Source organism: Eimeria tenella, genomic scaffold (assembly GCF_000499545.2).
Source record: "Eimeria tenella Houghton genomic scaffold, Eth_scaff6, whole genome shotgun sequence".
NCBI classification, from domain to species: Eukaryota; Apicomplexa; class Conoidasida; order Eucoccidiorida; family Eimeriidae; genus Eimeria; species Eimeria tenella.
The window spans coordinates 175,322-194,794 of NW_013543423.1; the positions used below are offsets into that span (position 1 = coordinate 175,322).

At 49.4% G+C, this 19,473-nt stretch overlaps 5 protein-coding genes across 5 annotated transcripts; 4 read left to right on the forward strand and 1 right to left on the reverse strand.

Annotated features, from left to right (window-relative positions):
- Nucleotides 1–1,252: 1,252 nt before the first annotated feature.
- Nucleotides 1,253–2,869, forward strand: ETH_00020610 (uncharacterized protein; the record flags this gene model as incomplete). Its single annotated transcript, XM_013377670.1, has 1 exon — nt 1,253–2,869. The coding sequence occupies one exon, from the start codon at nt 1,253–1,255 to the stop codon at nt 2,867–2,869; it is 1,617 nt and encodes a 538-aa protein (XP_013233124.1).
- A 2,460-nt stretch (nt 2,870–5,329) lies between these two features.
- ETH_00020615 (uncharacterized protein) lies at nt 5,330–6,949 on the forward strand (the record flags this gene model as incomplete). Its single annotated transcript, XM_013377671.1, has 1 exon — nt 5,330–6,949. One exon carries the CDS (start codon nt 5,330–5,332, stop codon nt 6,947–6,949), a length of 1,620 nt encoding a protein of 539 aa, XP_013233125.1.
- Nucleotides 6,950–8,155: 1,206 nt separating this feature from the next.
- On the forward strand, nt 8,156–9,808 carry ETH_00020620 (uncharacterized protein; the record flags this gene model as incomplete). Its single annotated transcript, XM_013377672.1, has 1 exon — nt 8,156–9,808. The coding sequence occupies one exon, from the start codon at nt 8,156–8,158 to the stop codon at nt 9,806–9,808; it is 1,653 nt and encodes a 550-aa protein (XP_013233126.1).
- Nucleotides 9,809–12,841: 3,033 nt separating this feature from the next.
- Nucleotides 12,842–13,918, forward strand: ETH_00020625 (uncharacterized protein; the record flags this gene model as incomplete). Its single annotated transcript, XM_013377673.1, has 3 exons — nt 12,842–12,976; nt 13,439–13,559; nt 13,869–13,918. The coding sequence occupies 3 exons, from the start codon at nt 12,842–12,844 to the stop codon at nt 13,916–13,918; spliced, it is 306 nt and encodes a 101-aa protein (XP_013233127.1).
- A 710-nt stretch (nt 13,919–14,628) lies between these two features.
- Nucleotides 14,629–18,397, reverse strand: ETH_00020630 (uncharacterized protein; the record flags this gene model as incomplete). Its single annotated transcript, XM_013377674.1, has 2 exons — nt 14,629–15,822; nt 16,010–18,397. 2 exons carry the CDS (start codon nt 18,395–18,397, stop codon nt 14,629–14,631), a joined length of 3,582 nt encoding a protein of 1,193 aa, XP_013233128.1.
- Nucleotides 18,398–19,473: the final 1,076 nt, after the last annotated feature.

Genomic DNA, 19,473 nt, shown 5'->3' on the forward strand with positions numbered 1-19,473 from the left:
TATGCTTGGAAGTCAACCGCAGATCTTCCATTTGTCAGAGATCAACCATGGTGATTCGAGTCGTAAGTTGGGGAAACAAGCGGGCCCTATTTACGCAGCTACGGCGAAATCAGGTCTCTCGTTTTTATGAACAGTAAGAGGATAGACCACAACAGGATAGGTGGCACACTCTGCCGGGCTGTTGCCGGAGAATGCGACAAGCATGAAAAAGCTTCTACTGTAGGATGGTGGGTGGCTTTCACGAAACGCACCTCGTTACTCAGGTAATACGTAGAAAATCTCAGTTGTGATAAAATGTGCCATGACACTATGGAGGTAGAGGAAACCTGAAATTGGCGTGTGTCCTCCTAGGAGGCCGGTATGCTGGGTCTTCCCTGGAACCCCTAGTCGGGCTCCTGAAGTGCCCATGAAGCTGTTTCCAGCGTCTCTTCACAGAGCTGAAAGGCTGCTTCAAAACTCACGTTGAGAAGCCAGGGTTCGTACCTCTCCCGGTCTTGCCCACGTAATACTCCTTGGCCTTGCCCACATAGTACATTCTACCACAATAGGCATCTGATGAATCGAAATTATTCTATATTAAGTTACATGTAGCTATGGAGTTGCCATACTTGTATTCTAGGCCCCATCTGTGCAGAGTGCAACCCCCAGCCAGCAGGACTGTACTTTGGGGCGCACTCCTTCGTGCTCTCCCCCACTCTTTCTAAGACATGACACAGTGTACTAAGGGTCTGTCGGAGCCATTAACTTTGGTCTTACTTCCACGGATAGTTAACTACCGCTGTGGGGCAAAGACAGGCTTTACCGAGCAGTCACGGGAACAAGAAAGAATGTAGCGCAGAGGCTAAACCAACAGTGAGAGCCCACAATATATATGGATCCATTTTTCAGTGGCGTAAATTCGGCATAGGTCAACCAAGTCCATCCGCAAAAGTCTGCGTTTCCAAACATTTCCTGTGGAGCACGACCTCTGGCAAAAGAGTGCATCTGGTGTGCATGATTCTGTGGCTTTGCCCACTAGCAAGGTGTATATATGATGCTTAATTGATTTGCACCCCTATTCTTCACACTTAGACGCATTTACATCGTTTTCCTGGAGAACAGAGCTTGTGGCCCTCTGGGAACGTCTCACCATTGCGCTGGAGGAGGTGTCGGCAGCCCCGCAAACCTGTTTCTTCCCGTAGTTCAAAACTGCAGATTACATGTTTTCTTTTCCCATCAGGTTTTCTGAGTCGGATCCGTTTGTTTTTTGAGAATGAACGAGAGGAAGGTGCCTGCTGGTTTAGAAGTCAGAGCACGATTAAAAAATCCATTGCTAGCTTACAAGGATTTGAAGGTGGGGAATCGAAAAGGTGTCTCAAGACCCGGACTGAAACGAGCTGCATTACAGTCTCTTGTTGTTGCTGCATCTTGCGTTGTGCTATTCGTCATATTTCGTAAAAATCTGGTGCTTAATGATTCACTTTTGGATCAAGAAGGCTCAGATGAAGGACTCACTCGCAGATTTTCTGACCCCGTCTTGGTAACTTCCCAGCATGAACATGGTCAGAAAGAGGGCATTATTTCCACGCTAGATGACTCTGAGGCCCCATCTGCTGAGGGTCAGCTTGGGGAATCCACGTCAAGTAGGTCCCCCGGATCTCACGGGCTGTATGATCAAGAACAGCACCCAGCCCCACAAAACGATGCTTGGGGGCTGCCTTCGCTTGTCTATTTTGAAAGCACACTTCAATCGAGGCTGAGACGAGGCAGAGAAGCGATTGCTGCCTGGGTGGCACGCTTCAACGAGTCTCGCTTCCTGAGTGGAAGTGCCAATAAATCGCAGCGTCTTCTTGCAGAGGCTTTATCGAGCGGCGCTTCAGATTCCTTGGTAGGAATGACTGTTGTTCTGCGCGATGTACATCCACTAAACTGGAGTGACAAGTCCGGCCCCCAAATGTTACGCATCAAAAAAGTAGTGGATGTCTTACAGTGGAATTTAGTCGCGCATGCGGAGGACACACGCACTGGGAAGACTTATACCTTGCACATACCTGTGATTCGCAAGAAGTGGGTTGACGATATGGAAGTTGCGCTCTTTCTACACAGGGTAAGAGAGGCGGCTACCGCGCAGATAGAGTCATCACTGCAGGCCTGCGGCAACCTTCCAGCGGAGTTTGTTGCTAACCAGAAGGGCTTCGCCATCCCAGTGTACAGCACCGAAATAGTAGGCATGGATCCGGCGTTTAGTGCGCGGGACTCTTACATTTTCAACCGCGTAGTGCTGATGGAGAAGTTCCAGGGGAACCTTGCCGTTATGAAATCGGCAGCAAGCAGTGTCATGCTGGAAGCGCGCGAATATATTGCTTCGCGGCTATTGCAGATAGTCCTTAAGCTCGAACAGTCGGGGGTTGGCCACATCAGCATTGACTGGAGTTCCCTGTTTTTGCGAGATGATGGCACTTTTCTCCTGGGCAACTTTGTGAGCGCCAGTCCCTTTGGAAAGCCAACGTCTGAATTGATGAGCGCAGTTTCGAATTACCCAGACCCAAATATGGTGCTCCAGTCCCAAGAGAATGGTATTTGTCCCACTGCTGGATCGAACTTATGGACCTTAGGTGTTCTTCTTTTCGAGCTCTACACAGGTGATTCAGAGCCATTTGGGTCATCGGATGGACCAGACTGGGAGCAGCAAACACTGCGCCTCTCCGAAAAGTTGCTGAAAGAGGGTGCGCGTTCTGAGGTGCTGGCCTCAAAGCTAGACGTCGCGAAGACTCCAACTAGATGGAAACAACTAATTATGCGATTATTGGAGCCGTCTCCCGTCTATAGAATAACAGGCTTTGAGGTTGTAAGGGAATTTTCGGATCTCCTACAACTCCATCCTCAGTAGCTACAGTAAAGTTGAGCCAACGTACTACGAATCGCAGCTGCCGCGAGTGGTGCAGGTGCGAGCCCTTTTTGGTAGGCCAAAGTAGATGCTCGCCTTGGTACATCACGTTTCCGTCCTAGTGGTCTGAAAGTCGTTGCAGCTTTCGGATCTCGCGTTCGCGTAACTGCGCAGGTAAGTAGGAGCATGCGAGCTGACAAGAAGCACTAGCTTGTCAGGTGGACTGCCCATCCGCATTCGCGTGTTAGTCATTGTTCTTGATATGCTATCAAAGAGCAGTTGTTTTTGGACTCCTTGTCACTTCACCTTCCGGTGAAGTTCCTTCAAAACCTTAACTAGCAGGAGCTGAGTCCACCATGTTTATGGTGGGAGCTGGAGACTTGCAGCAGCGCCTGACTTAGTCTTTGTTTTTTGCAAAGACCCTCATTTTAGCATTGTACTTCTTTTGCACATTTGAACGTTGCCTCAAGAGTCGCATCGAAACATGCCTGTACTTTTTAATGTAAAGAGGTAGATGTCGTTTCGTGAAACAGGATGTCACCACTTTGCAGCTTCAGCTTATGTTTGCGAAGTCTGGGATCAGGAGCTGACCTACTGTGGATTGCATGTTATTTGGAATTAAATATACATGTTACTGGTAGCGTTACGCAACCGAATCTAGTGGACTGTAAATATTTACGTAGCAGTTGTATAACAGCGCTCGGCCAAGGGGGGGCTGTGTGTTCCTGTCGCATTGCTCTGAAAGGTTTCCGGAGCCTCCACTGGTGCATAAAATTTCTCAGAACTACGCAGGCCAGCCTGGAGGACAAAGGGAACTGGAAACCCAGCATCGAGCAACGCTTGCAGCATGAAGCTGTGAGCCGCATCCTCCGGGTGTCCAAAAGGCTCTTCAGTTAGCAACCCCTGTGGTTTGTTAGCCAGTCTTGTGTGAAGCCAGAAATTACGCGTCGCCTTATGTCGCAGCGAGCGTAACAACTGGAATCAAGATTAGATAAATGATTTCACCTAGGCGGATTTAAATCTGTTCCATGGGGCGCTAGTTTCTGGCTGAGGCACCGGAGGCGCACGGCGCCATATGCAAGGGCTCTAAGGGCTTATACAATGTAAAGTTATCAAACTTTTCAGGAGCAAGCATAGCTATTGTATTTTTGCCTCGGACACGGACCATCTCGACACTGCGACCATTCTTAACCACTGCTCAGGGGTCACCGCCGACTGGCGCCCTCTAACCCTTGTAGCGGGGCGTAAGCTGACCTTAAATTACCAACCATGTACATGGTGCTGTGCAGCTGTCACCATATTTGGGATTCTGCCCTATTTCTTCTTAAATTTTGTTTCATGCTTCAGTGTGTGCCTTTACTGCTTGCTCAGTGTCTTCTACACCCGGGAGCGTTCCCCGACATTAAAATGCCTACTGTTACATACCGGGATGCACATAAGACTCTCCTACTTACGAGCATTCTTCCCTTGGGTTGCACTTTTTAAGTTGACTATAAAGCGGGCCCGTCGACTTTTCTGTTTCTACGAAGAGCCGTACAAAGCTATGCAAAGGCTCCATCCGTTCAAAGTGCCATAATTCATGTTGAAATGCTCCAGATTTAAGATATTTGGGCACAGCACTGACGGCTAGTAATGCGTTGAAGCCCCCATACAGTGAAGACACATACCGTTCAGTATTGTGGAATGTTGCCGCTGTACTAGGATCGAAACTAAGAAGCGAAGAAACAGCTATTTTGAGAGAGAACTCTGAGCAAGTCGACCAACTGATGTCTTGGAGAAAGTTGTGGAGAAGGATGCTCCAGTGTGCTGCAATGCTGCAATGTAGGAATGGAAGCCCTGAATGCGTTGCGCAGGAAGCGAAGCCCCAAATTGAAGCAGATATTCCAATAATTCTTCAAATGTGCCTTGTCTTACTGCACTTAATACGAACGAAAGCTAAATTTGCTATTTGAGTCGTTCCCACAGAAACGCAACATTTCTTAGAACTGGTCACCTGAATGGGAGGCAGCATCAGTAACAACTCTTACCTCGGGTACAGCGCCGTTCCATAGACACAGCAGACCTGTCTCACCTTGAAATTTTTTTCGCAAACTGAGCCGACGCTGTCCTGCGTCGGCTCAGTAGAAAGTTATCTACTGGACAGCAGAATGCAACTGGTGCACCGAATATGCATTGGACCTGCCTGGAACACGTTTCAAGTCTGGATGGTGTACGTTCATCTATCTTTGTAGACATGCTGCGATTGAAGTGTCATTTTGATGCTGGCTTAATTCAAGTGTATGCTTGAATCTCGCCTTGATAGGAAAACACGGCTTACCAAACTGGCGTGAGCGACGGCTGATGATGGATCGGCAGCCCCAAATGTCCTTAACTTTTCACAGTATTATTGAAATGCATGTTGACCGCTATTTTTCGTGCTTTTCGACAGCCTAATGCTCGAATTTGGTCATTCTGTTTATGAGGATGGATGAAAAACAGAATGCGTCTGTCGCAGGTGCGAGGGTCGAAACCAATCTAGATTTGCGTGGGGTGCTCCCAATAGCGGACTCGCATCAGATACTTGGCTTTCGGTCAAAACAACATTATTTGCGCTGGTTGTATTCATTTGTCGCCGGACTGATCTGCTTCATTGTAATCCGTGGGAATCTGGCGCCACATGTGAATGGCTCAGCTTTAGATGTTCCAGCAGCTGACGCTGAACACATTTCTACCAATTCTAGTTCTCTTGTATCTCCTAGTCAAGATTTTGGGGATAGAGTGGAGCCAGATGACAGTTCTTCCCCTGCTGACGACTTTGAGGGGACGCCACCCGCTGTGCAGCTCATTGAAGGCGGCCCTTGGACTTCCATTTTGCTAGGTGGTGATTCAAGCACACACATGCCGGATCATGATATCTGGGGCGCCCCATCATTGGAAAAATTTGAAAACGCTCTCCCACCGCAGCTTCAACGGAGCAAAGATGCAATTGCTGCGTGGACCGCCCAGTTCTACGCATCTGATAATGCCAATGAATATGCTGAGGCTCTCCAACGTATGGTAGCAGAGGCAATTTCCAGTGGAACTGAAGACTCCTTAGTAGGGAAAACCATAGATTTGCGGGGAATATGGCCACTAAACTGGAGGAATAGTGATGGGCCTTTGCCTCACAAAATGCGCATTGTCAAAGTGGTGGGAGTTGCTGGACGAGCTTTAGTGGTGAATGCCATAGATTGTAAGTCCAGGGATTCCTTTTCGGTGCACATCCCTGTGATTTCTGAAGATTTTATCGGCAGTCATGGCAGTGAGGACGCGTTGCGCGAGGTGAGACGTGCCGCAGATGCTGCTGTGGAAGCACAGATGCAGGCCTGTGGTGGCGTTTCGGCTGAACAGGCAGCTTCTCAGAAGGGCATCGCCGTCCCACTCTACACTGCCGAGATCCAGTCCCTTGATGAGCTTCATTCGCGAGAAAGGTTTTACATCTTTAACCGCACAGAGTTGGGGGAGAAGGTTGACGGAAGTCTGGCTCAGCTGAGGTCGGAAGCTCCAAGCGTGATGACAGAGGCACGTGATTACATCGCATCCCGCTTACTGCATATAGTGCTGAAACTTGAGCAATCTGGTGTAGGGCACCTCAAGATTGACTGGAGTTCATTTTTTCTGCGTGGAGATGGCTCTTTTCTGTTGGGGAACTTTAGCAGCGCCAGCCCTTTTGGAGTTCCGACTGGCAATTTATTCAGCTCCATGTCGGATTACCCAGAGCCATTCATGATGCTCTCTTCAAGAAGATCTGGCCTTACTACTGAAGCTGGAACGAACTTGTGGTCGCTTGGTGTCCTTCTGTTCCAATTATACACAGGTGAGGAACACCCATATGCTGTGGTGGAAGGAAGGACCTGGACAGAACGGAGAATGCAGTTAGCACGAGTTATGCTGGAACAGAAAGTCCGTTCGGATGTTTTGCTCCCTAAACTAGAGGCGTGCAACGTGCCGGATCCGTGGAAAAAGGTGATTCTGCGGCTATTAGAGCCATGCAGAGAGTTTAGAATAAGTGGCCCAGATATAGTCAAGGAGTTTCCGGAACTCATATACGCCCATCCCGACTAACCCCGCGGCGACGCATAAATTTGCGCACAAAGCTTTTGTCGTCGTTGGATCTGCGGCTGGTTCGAGGGAGAGGCGTGGTGGATCTGCAACGCGCCCATGCACGAACATCCAGAACCAGCTACAGCATTAGGTTCTGGCTTGGGAGGACTTGTAGCAGCTGCAGCCGAGCAGAGCGCAGCAGATTTGATATGTGAGCTTACGCTTCTGCAAGTGCTTCACTTGCGTATTGAAGTGCTGGCAGCAAGAGCTGATGCCTCCCAAAATTCCCCTTTTGACAGGAACTGTCATCTCATGGGGACAAATGCATCGTAATTTTATTAGGACCTGTCAAAATTGAAGGATACCAGCACATTGTGAATTCGACAAGAACTTTGCAAAAGCTGCTAGCGCTCGGGAGGATTCCCTTAATATCATAGACCCGCTAGAACAGCTTAACACTTAGGGGGAGCGGACGTATTCCGTGGTAGGGGAAGAGACCCCGACAGAACGGAATATGCAGGGACAGCGTGTGAGTTCAGTTCGTGCATGTAGGATCTGTTGGCAGGATTGCCGTACTGCTGCCTTTTCCGCCCGAGGGGAAGTTAAAGGTAATTCTAGCGAAGCAGCATACGATGCGCGCTCTCCCGCCAGGCCCCCGAGCTGGAGCTAATAATGTAGCCTAGAAGGGCCACACAGCCTAGCGAATGCTCTTATTTGCAGTAATAGCACACAGCTGCTGGTTGGAGCAAGCAGAGAAGACCCACCACCCTAGCGGGAACCGAGCATACACGATCGGGAAGTAATTGGTACTTCGATTCTGGGCAAGTATCTCCATGCGTTTCGGATGAGCTGAGGCTTACTGTATCTAGCATGTATCTATCTAGCGATATCTAGCATAGGAAGGTAACTTTTTTGGAGGGTGTAGTACCATTTGCCTATGGACCAACCTGGGTAGATTCACTACCGTATGCCGGAGGATACGCCCATATGCATAGACGCATCAACATCAATCCAACTGCTAGATAACATTGTGCTTATTTGAGCTCTATCGTAGTTAAGCGCTCTACTAGCGCTTGTCTGCTGCTTGCAGCAGCGGACGGTCATAGCTCTGCCATGACCCATTGGGGATGCATCGGCAGCCATAGCACTGTTCCGCGCCGTAGCTTGGTTTTCAGCCCATACAAAAATCCTAAATCAGTTTATTGGACTGTATTTTTTTTGTCAACGATGAAAGGGGAGCTGGATCTCGTTGCAACGGAAATGGAATTGCAGACAGAGCCGCTGCTTCTAGACAGTGGTCTAGAAACAGAGAATCGACCAGCTCCTCGTTTGCGGCCCAAACGGCTTCTCCGCTCTGCTCAGGTTTTTGTTATAGCCGCTTTGCTTTTTGTTTCTGTGTTTCGAAGAGGTGTTGTGCGCGATCTATATAGTTTGTTCTTGGGCGCAGCCGGCCTAGCTGAAAACAAAGCTCTTTCTAGCCTTTCTGCGCTGCACATGCCATCTGGTGTACGGAAGGAAATCCTACCCCAGCATGATAATGGCGCCAAGTCGGCCTCAGAGTCTTTAGAGTGGGAAAGAACTCAGCCTGCGCTGCCGCCTGTTGAGGTCCCTTCAAAAGACAAACTAGCTGACTGTACGCATGCCTCCATTTCAGAGGTTCCATCAGCGGAGCGTGCGCCGAAGTACGACGCCTGGGGCCTACCACCACTTGAGCAATTTGAGCATACGCTCCCCCCAAAGCTAAGAGAAGGCAAACACACGATTGCTGCTTGGGCTGCTCAGTTCTACGCCTCCGACCCTATCTCTTACTATGCGAAGATTTATCAACGCATTCTCGCTCGAGCAATTTCTAAAGGAACCGTGAACTCCTTGACAGATATGACAATTGAACTGCGGGATACAGTGCGATTAAACTGCAAAGGTTGTACTGACGCACTACCCCGGTCGGTGCGCGTTATAAGAGTGGCGGGAGTTCATGGGGCGAGTTTAGTGATGCATGTCGAAGATGTCATGAGCAGAAGGGTTTATTCTCTGCACGTTCCTGTGACTGCGAAAGAATTGGTAAGGGAATTTGGAGACGAGGGATTTCTGCAGAACATGGAGGAGGCGGTTGCTCTAGAGAAACTTTCGTCGATGCAGGCTTGTGGGAACATTTCAGCCGAACTTGCAGCATCACACAAGGGCATTGTAGTCCCGTTATGCTCAGGCCGTATTGACGGTCTTAAGGAATTGTTTTCAGGACAGTGGGCGTACATCTACAATGAAGTGAAGCTGACAGACAAGATTCATGGGAGCCTTCAGCACCTACGGACAGCGGATGTCGATGTAATGACACAAGCGCGCGATTACATAGCATTCCGTCTGCTACATATAGTGCTAAGACTAGAGCAGTCGGGCGTTGGCCACATCGGCATTGAGTGGGGTTCTTTCTTCTTGCAAGAAGATGGCTCGTTCTTATTGGGCAACTTTGACAGCGCCAGTCCTTTTGGAAAACCAGTGGCAACATTTTCCAGTTCCTTGGTAGATTATCCTGAGCCGAAGCTGGTGTTGCAGTCCAACACCATAGGCCTTGCTCCTGAGGCTCAGTCGAATTTATGGTCCTTAGGTGTCCTCCTTTTCGAGTTGTACACAGGAGAGACGGAACCATATGGCAGAGTAGAAGGGAGCACATTTGGGGAGAGGGCATGGCATCTTTCCAAAAACTTGCTGAGCGAAGGGACGCGCTCGAGAGTGCTTATTCCTAAACTAGAAGCTCACAACGTGCCATTTCGGTGGAAAATGCTAATTTTGCAGCTGTTGGAGCCACGTAGCTCAGAAAGGACCACGGCTTTAGAGATTATCAGGAATTTTCCAGACCTCGTATACATGATCTTCGATTGAGTGCACTTTTCGCCTCAACCCTTTTGGATGAAGTTTTACAGCTCACTCTCATCTTAAAGCGCCTTTGATTAGAAAGGAATTCTGCGGTTCTACGCTGCCTCTGTTCAAAATAACTGAGGGTCTTTTGAGGCATTAGCCCTGCAATCTAGGGAGCAGTTAAGGTAAATCGAAGCATCCAAGCTGCCAGCGGATCGCACCTCGTACTGAACGCCTGTGATGTGCCTTCTTGTGTGCTTTTGCCCATTTCAATGCTGGCACAGCAGGTCCAGGTATTACGATTCTTGAGAGCTTGCACACTTTCCGTAACGACGGCAATCGCCATGAGGAAAAGTGGATAGAGAAGTTTCCCTGCTTGGCGGTTGCACTACCTCCGATTTTGTTGCTTATTTGCGAATTGGCATGCGGTTAGCAGCGTGTATGTGAGGGGACGCAAACACACTGCAGCTTCAAGGTTTGCCTAATATTCACGCGAATCTCCGCACCTGCAACAATAAAAGATTGCACGACTTATTTTCGTCTCTGGAAGGACGGCTGGAAGTAAGAAAGTGTTCTTATTTTTTGTGAGGAAAAAGGGAAGACGTTCAGCACATAAAGCCCTTCTATTGTGAAATCTAGGTCTTCCGATGTTCAGAAGCCCATCCTTCAGCCTGCGCTTTAGAACCTGCTTGGACAGTCCAAAATCAGGAAATCAGGTGTAAGCTCAATATCACCGAACTCCATAGGAAATCAACTGGTATATTGCGGCCTGCGGAAGAGTACTTTTAGGGGCAGCTGAGGGCATTTGAAAGTGTTGCCAATCGCATTTCTGAGTGTAGCACCTGGTTTCTGCGATTGGAGAACCCATACATTGCGGGGTACTGCCTGAAAAGCTTCAGAAACTTGGGAGATATAATAAAAATGAAGTACAATTTTACCATGGGAAGTTTGGAAACAGCTTAAGGGACCGAGGTCTCATGTGACGAATGGCTTGCTCAAAGCCAAAGCTTTGGGAGTCCCCCTTTTAAACAAAACATCGCATGAGCTTGCCCTTGTGTAATTGTTACAAACCATTGAACCATTGATGCAGAATGCCTGGGTGCAACAAACAGAGAGAGTTGCTTTAGCTATTAGAAAGATTTCGACCCCTTTCTTGGTCCTTCAAAACGCTTGCGCACAGAAAGTGCACTAGGAACGTCGAATAGAACACCGTAGGGGTTGCCTGTGTACCCTTCCACGACATTAAAGTATGCAGAAGGGAGTCCTTGGCACCCGAAGGTGGAGAAATAGACACTTCAACAACGAAAAGATCCTGCAAAACTGATATGGAGAAGAATGCCGCAATGAAAGATATCGTACGGCAGTGGCACGTAGAAAATGGGGCCTCTTGTGACCGTCAAGTTCTATAACGTAACAAACAAACGTGTGGAACGCCTAAGGCGAACAATGGAGTTACAATGACTACTGCGAACTTCAGGTTCTTTAGAGTTACACTTGCAGATGCGTTGCATAGACCTAACTTGCTTTGGAAAGCATCGATTGGACATACTTTGTGCCACTGCAAACGGATCAGCCGCATGCCTTTGCTTTGTCCCTAGCTTTAATCACCTCCAGGCAGCGACCAAGTCAGCGCAAATGGTTTGCTGATGAGAGGCCAGCCAAGTCGTAGATATAATTTTTTTATGAGATACCCACAACGCACCATCAATAATTTATCGCGGCGTTTTGAGATAAGTCAGGGGAAGCTGTTTGCCGATAAGTGCTAGAGTTGCCACAATGGATTATGCCAAGTATTTGTCAGCGATTAGGAAGGAACCTCACATGTATTGAGGGATAAAGATGCTGCGGAGAGAGGCAGCATGGAGCTACAACATGAACGGCGGCAGCACATTATGTGCGGTGACTAGGGGGCATAGGCGACAAACAGCTCAAGCGTAGACAAGCTTCCAACACACAGAAAGCATTTCCCTTCACAGGCCTCGCGATAGAGAGTGAGTTGGAACAGCAACTTGTCGAGGTCGTTTTTAAGAGTACATGCTGTGCAGGTGCAGTCTGTACTATGTGGTACAAGATGACTACTATTCACAGGGATCACGTTTCCACATTCATAAAGGTTCATGGAAACTGGCTCAGACATGCACACAAGCTCTTAATATACACTTCTTTAACAGATGGATGTAAGCTTGGCACTTGCGTGTGCCATCAATATTTCCTCCCCTTAACATAAAACACGAAGCAGCATCAGAAAGGCAGTGCCACCGAAAAGCATGGCACCGAACGGCACGCTTGAGGAAGACAAGTTTCAAAAGTCAAAGAACAACAAATTTCATCGAGTAGGAACACTATAGCTGCTATTCGCCCCCGGCATTTTAAAAAAGACGCAAGACGCCTCGACTTGGCGCTAGCTAGGCTCAACTGGTGCAGCACCGCCGCAAGATACAGTATACTCAAGGCGCATTGCCACTAAGATTTCATCTAATTTAATGTTCATAAAATGGCACTGTCCCGCTAAAATCGCCTTTCCTGCCAAATGGCCCTCCTGTTCAATGACGGGCCTGAGGCCCCATGACGCTACCCAGCCCGTCCCCACTTCACTTCCCTATTTTGTTTTTCTTTGTTAGTCATATACGGTGATGGCTTTTTTTGAAACACTTTCGTTGAATTGGCTAGTAGCCTGATGCAGCTGCCGCATTTCTATCAGTGCCAGCCGTCCGTAAAGCGTAAAGAGCACTGCATCGAGATAGGGCTCCAAAGGCAGTCCTTCCCCCCACTTCTTCCTTTCTCTTTTTATCTAACTAGCCTGAAGGCTCCCCTTTCCTTGCTTTATTGCTTGCTCTTTCCCCGTGCTATCTAGCTCGTTTTTTGCCGAAAGGGCGTTATTTCCGACTTGCACTATCTACAAGCGATTAGGCAACTGCTCTTTCTCATTAGACTCACCTAGCACTAAAAGCCCTTTCTAGAAGTTAAAATCTAGGGCGCGCGTACAGCCCCGTGTGTATAGCTCTTGCCTCCCTACACCAACACCTGGGCTCGTAGTTCTCTCAACCTTTCTCGAGGATGGGCAACAAGTGCATTCGCAAGAAGCCTGAACCCGTTGTTCAGAAAGTTGAGAATGACAGCGAAGGAGACTCTGCCTCTGTCTCCGAAGTCTCCGAAGCGGAAAAGGAGGAGGCACAGAGGAGGCAAAGAGAGGTCAGTGAAAATCGCACCACATATATTGCGTTCTCCGTTAGCTTGGAAACCTAGACAGAATCGCCAGACCTTGAATATAATGTTTAGTGAGTTTAGTATTTATCATTGTGTATATAATTTCGGAATCACGCTAACTTCATGCTGTCGTATGTGCTGACTTGTGGTCTGTCGTTGCTCTCCTTTGCTTGTTTTCATGTTTACCTGCATACCAGTGGATGTTTCTCTGCCAGCTTCTGTGAAAGTTACCACTCATGATCTGTAGATATTCATCATCCTTCCTGAGGCGCCTTTGAGAAATAGGTAGCAGAAGTCTGCCCCACACTAATGGGAATATTAACAGAGAGCCGCAGTTGCACAGAGACGGACGTTCCACCCCATAATCAGAGACAGCTGCATTTGGAGAAAGCGTGTTAAGGGATGTTGCCAACGTATTTGAGTCCTTCTGCGCATATGCCTTTACAGCGTCTACAGAAAATGGCGACTGCTCGACATGACGCACTTCGTACTCTGAAAACATCCAAGGCCCTCAACAGGGCTGAGACTACCAGAATGAAAAAAATAAAGGAAGCACGGGAGCAGCTGGGTCAGTTTATTTCATGATACAAAAGGCCATCCGATGAAGAGGAGCAGAGAGAAGCACAAATAGATAGCCAGATATGAGTTGAATTAAGAAGAGCAAGCGGACAGAAACATAAAAGTTAGGAAAAAGTAAAGAATTTAGACACAGCAGACCCGTATAGAGAGCAACAATTGAAAGTTGCCAAGCAGTAAATTTGAACACATGCATGGGAAAGTACGCTAATGGATACACTAAGAGGGGACGTAAAAGGGAGATCATTGAATGCGAGCCCGCATGGAGGCACAGCATTTGGAGTGGATTTTGTGCCTATAGGTATCAAAAGCTTTGATGAGAGCGATGATAGCTCAGAGTCCGACTCCTAGAAACGGGCAAGCACGAAGGAAGCCGCCTTCCTTCGTTGCATTGGGCTTCTTGAGAGCCATTTCGTTGAACAGCGGATTCAAGCTCCTGTCAAATCTACACAAGAACTGGCCCCAACTGACACTCACCAAATACCACGTAGCTAAATGTGCAGAAATCTACTTCCAACATTCTTGCGTTGAGCGCTCGCTACACGTAACGCGTCCCCGGCAGCATAGCCCGGAACTTCAGCAGCGCACAATTGTAAATCCCGCGAGACATCAAGAAACAGTACATCAATACGGATAAAGGCTCTTCTGGGAAAACGCCGAGCAGCCTCGCTATCACCAGCTCACGTTCTTTCTAAAAGAGGCTGCTTTGCGACACAATTGAGAAGATTCACGTTTGCTCTCAACACAACCGCGAAACGAGCACAGAGCTCTCCCTTTGCCCGGCACGCGGAGCATGGAAGCTCGAAGAGTGGTTTTGCAATAAAACCCCGGGAACAAAAGCACAATCTGAGAGCACTCTTGGTAAAAAAAGGCGTCGAGAGGCACACTGGATAGATCTTATATTCGACAGTTGTTACAACCGATAAAAGCATCACAGTGTGCAAAACAAAGGAGTGGCGTGGAGTATTCTCGTGTAGAGAGAAAAGGCATCCCCCGCCTCAACGCAACTGCGGGTGAAGTTATGTTTCGCTGCACCTTGCTTCCTTTGCACGTCAGTATGTTTAAATGTCAATTTGGATCGCCGCCGAAAAAACGACGGAGTCAAGCACAAACCGCTGCCACGAATGCCTCCTGCTCGAAGCACTCATGGCAGAAGCAACAAATACAGGAGCTTCCGAAACTTCGCACGACATACAAACTGTCCTCTTAATGACCCCTCCAAAGCGATCAGCTTCTTCCATACGAGAAGCAGGCGACTCCCTTTCGACGAGGCCTGTGTCTTCTCTCTTTTTTACGAACTCGCTGAAGTGCTGCGCTGTGCTGCTTGTGAACTTGTCATCAGTGGAAGTTCTGCTGCTGCGCTGCTCTCCAGGGAATCCTTTACTTTTGCGGCAGCTCGAGTGGTTGACGTTGCTGCTGGTAGCTCTACTACAGCACTTGCCCCGACATCTGCTGCGCCGCATGGCTTTCTCCGGGTTACTTCGATGGCCAGCATTCATGCAATCATCTGTGGCGCGGAGGCAGCAGCAATTGCTGCAACAAAGTAGCAGCTTCGTTACCCTAACGCTCATCAATTCGAAACGCATGGCTTGAGCCAGCACAGCGAAAGGGCTGATATAATCAAACACTCGGCTGAGTTTAGAAAAAACAAGGTGTCTTCGTTCTGTTGCGGATGGTTCACGTGCTCCAACAGCGGCTCCTTCTGGCGCACCTCGTGTTTGCGCACTGGGAGCAAAGAGCTCAAGCCGCCGCAACTGCGGCAGCAGACGACAGAGCGACCTTAAACTTCTCTGCAGCTGCATGGGAGGCACGTAAAGCGGTTGCTTTACCCACTCGTCGCGGTTCGTGTTGTTGCTGCTCGTTATACTGTTGGCGCTGCTTTTGCTGCTGCTGGAGCTTGTGCTTCTTGAGCGTGTATTCCCATGAACGCGTTTGCAGCGGCTATTCCTGGTGGTGGTGGGACCCTCCTCTCCCGATGTTCCCACAGCTCTAATGGCAGCGAACGCTGCCAAACTGTCGTTCCGCAGAGGCCTCTCTTTGTCAGAGGCAGACTGCTGTAGCTCAAAGATCCGGCGCTGCTGCTCTGGAGACATACAAGTTCGGAGGTCTGCATTGCTGTAACCCGTGATACGCAGCAGAAACAAACAGGGCAGCAGATCACTTTGTTGCAAATGCTGCAGCATTTCCGCCAGAAGTGTGAAGCTCATAGGGTCTTCCAATGCACTAGCCGTAATCTCCAATCCACCCACTCTCGTCTGCAACACAATTGAACATAAAAGCAACAAAACGGTGGTGTATGAAGGTACACAGAGGAAAGCTGATAAATCAAGGGATTAAAGGGCGAGAGCAGTAGGAAAGCGAAAAAAAAACCACAAGAATCCATTACCACAGGCGCCTCTAAGGAAGAAACTGTTGCGCACAAAATCAATACCATCAACTTACGTGAACTCGTGGGTCCCCCATATAGTTAATCAGCGACATCAGATCATTGAGAGAAACACATGCAAAGGGGAAGAACTGCAAAAATTGCTTTAGCTCATGCCCATCTTCTACAAATATTTTGCTGTTGTTGCTGCCGATGCTCTGCCGTAGAAGGGCTATCGTCGGCATCGAAAAATGAGGGCACTCGAGCAGCGCTCGGCCTATTCGCCCACGAATAACTTCTGCTGCTTCTGCTTCATTCTCTTGGTCATCAGCAATAGCATCAACAGCAATGTAGGTTTGTTCCACAGAAGCTTCGGCTGCAAAACGCTGAGGGGTCCAGCGCTGCTGCAAATTGAGCAGCGGCAGGCCTGAGTTTCCGCTACCGGTGTCCTTCCAGCAACTGGAGCTACAGGTACTACGGTCTGGTTCCCTTGAAACGCAGCAATCCATAAACTCCTCGAGAGAGCACTCTAGAAGAGATGAACAGCTGCAGCTGTTGTTTCTACTACTGTCACTGCATGCGAGCCCAAGTTGCAGTCCGTTTCTGTGGGTGTCAAGAGGTTCGCGTTTGCTATCGATGGCAGTTTCACAGCACCTTGTGGTTCTGTTCATATTGCACTGCTCGCTGCTATTGTTGTAACAGCTGGTACGCGCGCTGGCGGCCGCGTCTTCGGTAATCTTGAATATCCGCCACTCCCGGGTACTCATACAGCCGCTCCTGTCTTCCAGTTCCGCTGCGCTGTGGACTTGTTCTCTCGTCTGATGCTCGTAATCTTGCAAATCCATAGCGCTTTGTGAGGGTTCGGACGCATGCATTACTTGCTTGCGCACGACCTTTTGTGGAACCAGTCCTTCCTCCTTGTCTTCATCTGGTGATCCTGCCGCTGGTGTCTCCAAATCCGCTGGCGCTGACGCCAAGGCTCCTGCTGGTACTACTGGTAATACTACTTTGGATGGAGGTGCTACTTTCGTTCTTAATTGCCGCGATGGTGGTGTTCTTGCTTGTGCTACTTCCGAAGCTGCTGCGGAAAAAACCCCTAAACGGGACACAACTTGGCTGCGAGAACCATTTGCCTCGTGCCGCTGATGCAGCTGCTGCTCAGCGATAGCCTCGCACGCGGCAGCTTCCGCTGCCGCAGCGGCAACAATGGCATCAACACTGTCATCTGGTGTTGCGCTGGTTGTTGCAGCTATCGCCGCTGCAGGAGGAGGCTGTAGTGGCACCATTGTACTTTGACATTCAGTGGAATCTCCGGAGCCAGTTTCGGACGAAAGTGAGAGGCCTTCGTACCGGGAGTCAGCGAGAAAAGCAGCAATGGCAGCATTTCCTCTTCGACTGTGTGCTGTCTCATCCTCATTGGAAATAATTTCGGGCGCACCACCCTCGCTACCTTCTCGTTCATAGTCAGACGAAAAATAGCGCAGTAACGAGCTCCGACCCTTTGAGTTGTTCCTGTTGCTTCTTCTGCTGTCTTTGCTGCTGCTCGACTGCGATGAGGTGCGTCGCCTTAGGGCCTTCCTTCTACCAAAGCTACTGCTGCTGCTGCTCATCTCACTGTCATAGGACTCAACAGACTCCCTCCAAAGAAGCGTACTTTCCAGTGCAGCTGTTTTGGCGGCAATAGTATCTTCGAAAGCCTTTGCAGCATCCACAATTTTCCGCGTTGCTGCTCCTGTGACTTCTTCCAGTGCAGCACGTGCTGCAGCAGCTGTTGCTGAAATGGAATCAGTTGTAGATACCGCTGCTGCCGAGAGAGCAGATAAAGCTGAGCTTACAGCAGAAGCTGCAGCTTCGTGACAGCGCTGGGCTGCCGCAGCAATGGAGCCGCTTGAAGTCTCTAGAGCGTAGCGAGCTGTCGACGTCGCTACCTGGCCTGCAGCCTCAGCTGCAGCAGCAGCTGCAGTTGCAGCTGTCTCGAGAGCAACAGCTACACGAAGCCCCTGGGAAACAAGAAACTCCTCCAGCTGTGTCGGGGTGTGGTACTCAGACTCAACGTTTGCTGCTTCGGCAACTGCTGCTGCCCCAAGTGCTGCCTCTGCTGCTGCCGTTGCTGCCTCTTCTGCTGCTTTCGCAGCATTAGATGCGGCCTCCTCCCCAGCACTTCTGCGGCGAGAATAAACTGTCTGCCCATGCAATTCAGTTGCTTCATCTTTTGCGGCGTGAGCAACTGTCTCCCGTTCGTGAGTCGTCATTGCAGCAACAGCGATGTGGGCTGCAGCCGCAGCTTCAGCTGCTGATGCAGCAGCTGCCTTAGCAGCTGCAGCCTGTGCCGCAGTTTTTTCCACTGCTGCTGCTGCTGTTTGTGTTGCATGGGCTGGCGCAACACCTGTTTTCAAGTGCTGCTCAGAAGCAGGTGCAGTGGAACTGGCAGGTACCGCTGCCGCTCCCTTCGCATTGTCCGTCATTGACACAGAAATCAACACCGCTTCCTTTGCATAATATTGCTGCTGCCGCTACAACGGCTTTTCGAGGGGTGGCTTAGGCTACTGCTTTTGCGATGATTTGCGATGGCGCAGATACAGCCGCTGCTTCTGCGTACAATAGTTCAATTTATCGCGATACCCCCTGGTCATGTGTAAATTTTTCTGTGGAAGTGCGCCTCGAGCGTCTGATGCGTGAAGACCTGGATGGGGCCCACTGGTCTCTCCACTGGCTACGCGAAAGTTCAAGGGCATCTATGCCAGATTCAGCTGCTGCTTCCGCTCCATCAGTGCTTAAGACAAAATTACCATAGAAACCACAGGCCAGCTAACGACGCTAACCATGAACCGGAGCCACTTCCACAATGAAGAGGGGCTCCTGACGGGGGGTGAGCGGATGAGAAGTTAGGCGATAAGCTCCGGCTTGCCCCAGAAGAAATGAGGGAAGTTTCAACTGTAAAACAAACAGCTATGCGTGGGCTTGAAGAAGGATACAAAAGCGCCGGTGCCTTCCACTCGAGCCACCGCAGCCCGAACAGTAGTGGGACAGAGCAGCCGTTTGCGAGAGCTTGAGTAGAATTGCGCGAGAAGTACCTCAATTAAACTACACCCCATTACTTAGCATATAAGGCAACCTAAATTGCAACAAGGCGAGCATCAGGCGTTGGAATTTTGAAGGGTCGCCGAGCAGGGGATCTAGTGTGACGCGGTCACCACAAACGACCGCATTGTTTGTACACCGTCGTAGCTGACACACAAGCAGCAGATAATTTTCCAGTTTCTCATCTGTAAAGAGTATACACTACCTGTTATGTGAAGTAGGCGGCAACGCACCTTACGGCGCAAGGAGTTGCGTTGGCTGGACCTGTAGAGCTGTCCTGCTGCGGCTTTTTCACCAGAGTCGTCGCACCGCTGCTTCCTTCTGCATTCAGCATAGTGAAACAGGTTCAAGAGTCGGCAAATGAACTACTGTTTGCAGCGTAAGTGATGGATACTATTAACAGGGGAGAACAAGGAGGATGAGGTGCGCCATGTGTGTACGACTAACAGTGGTATTTGCA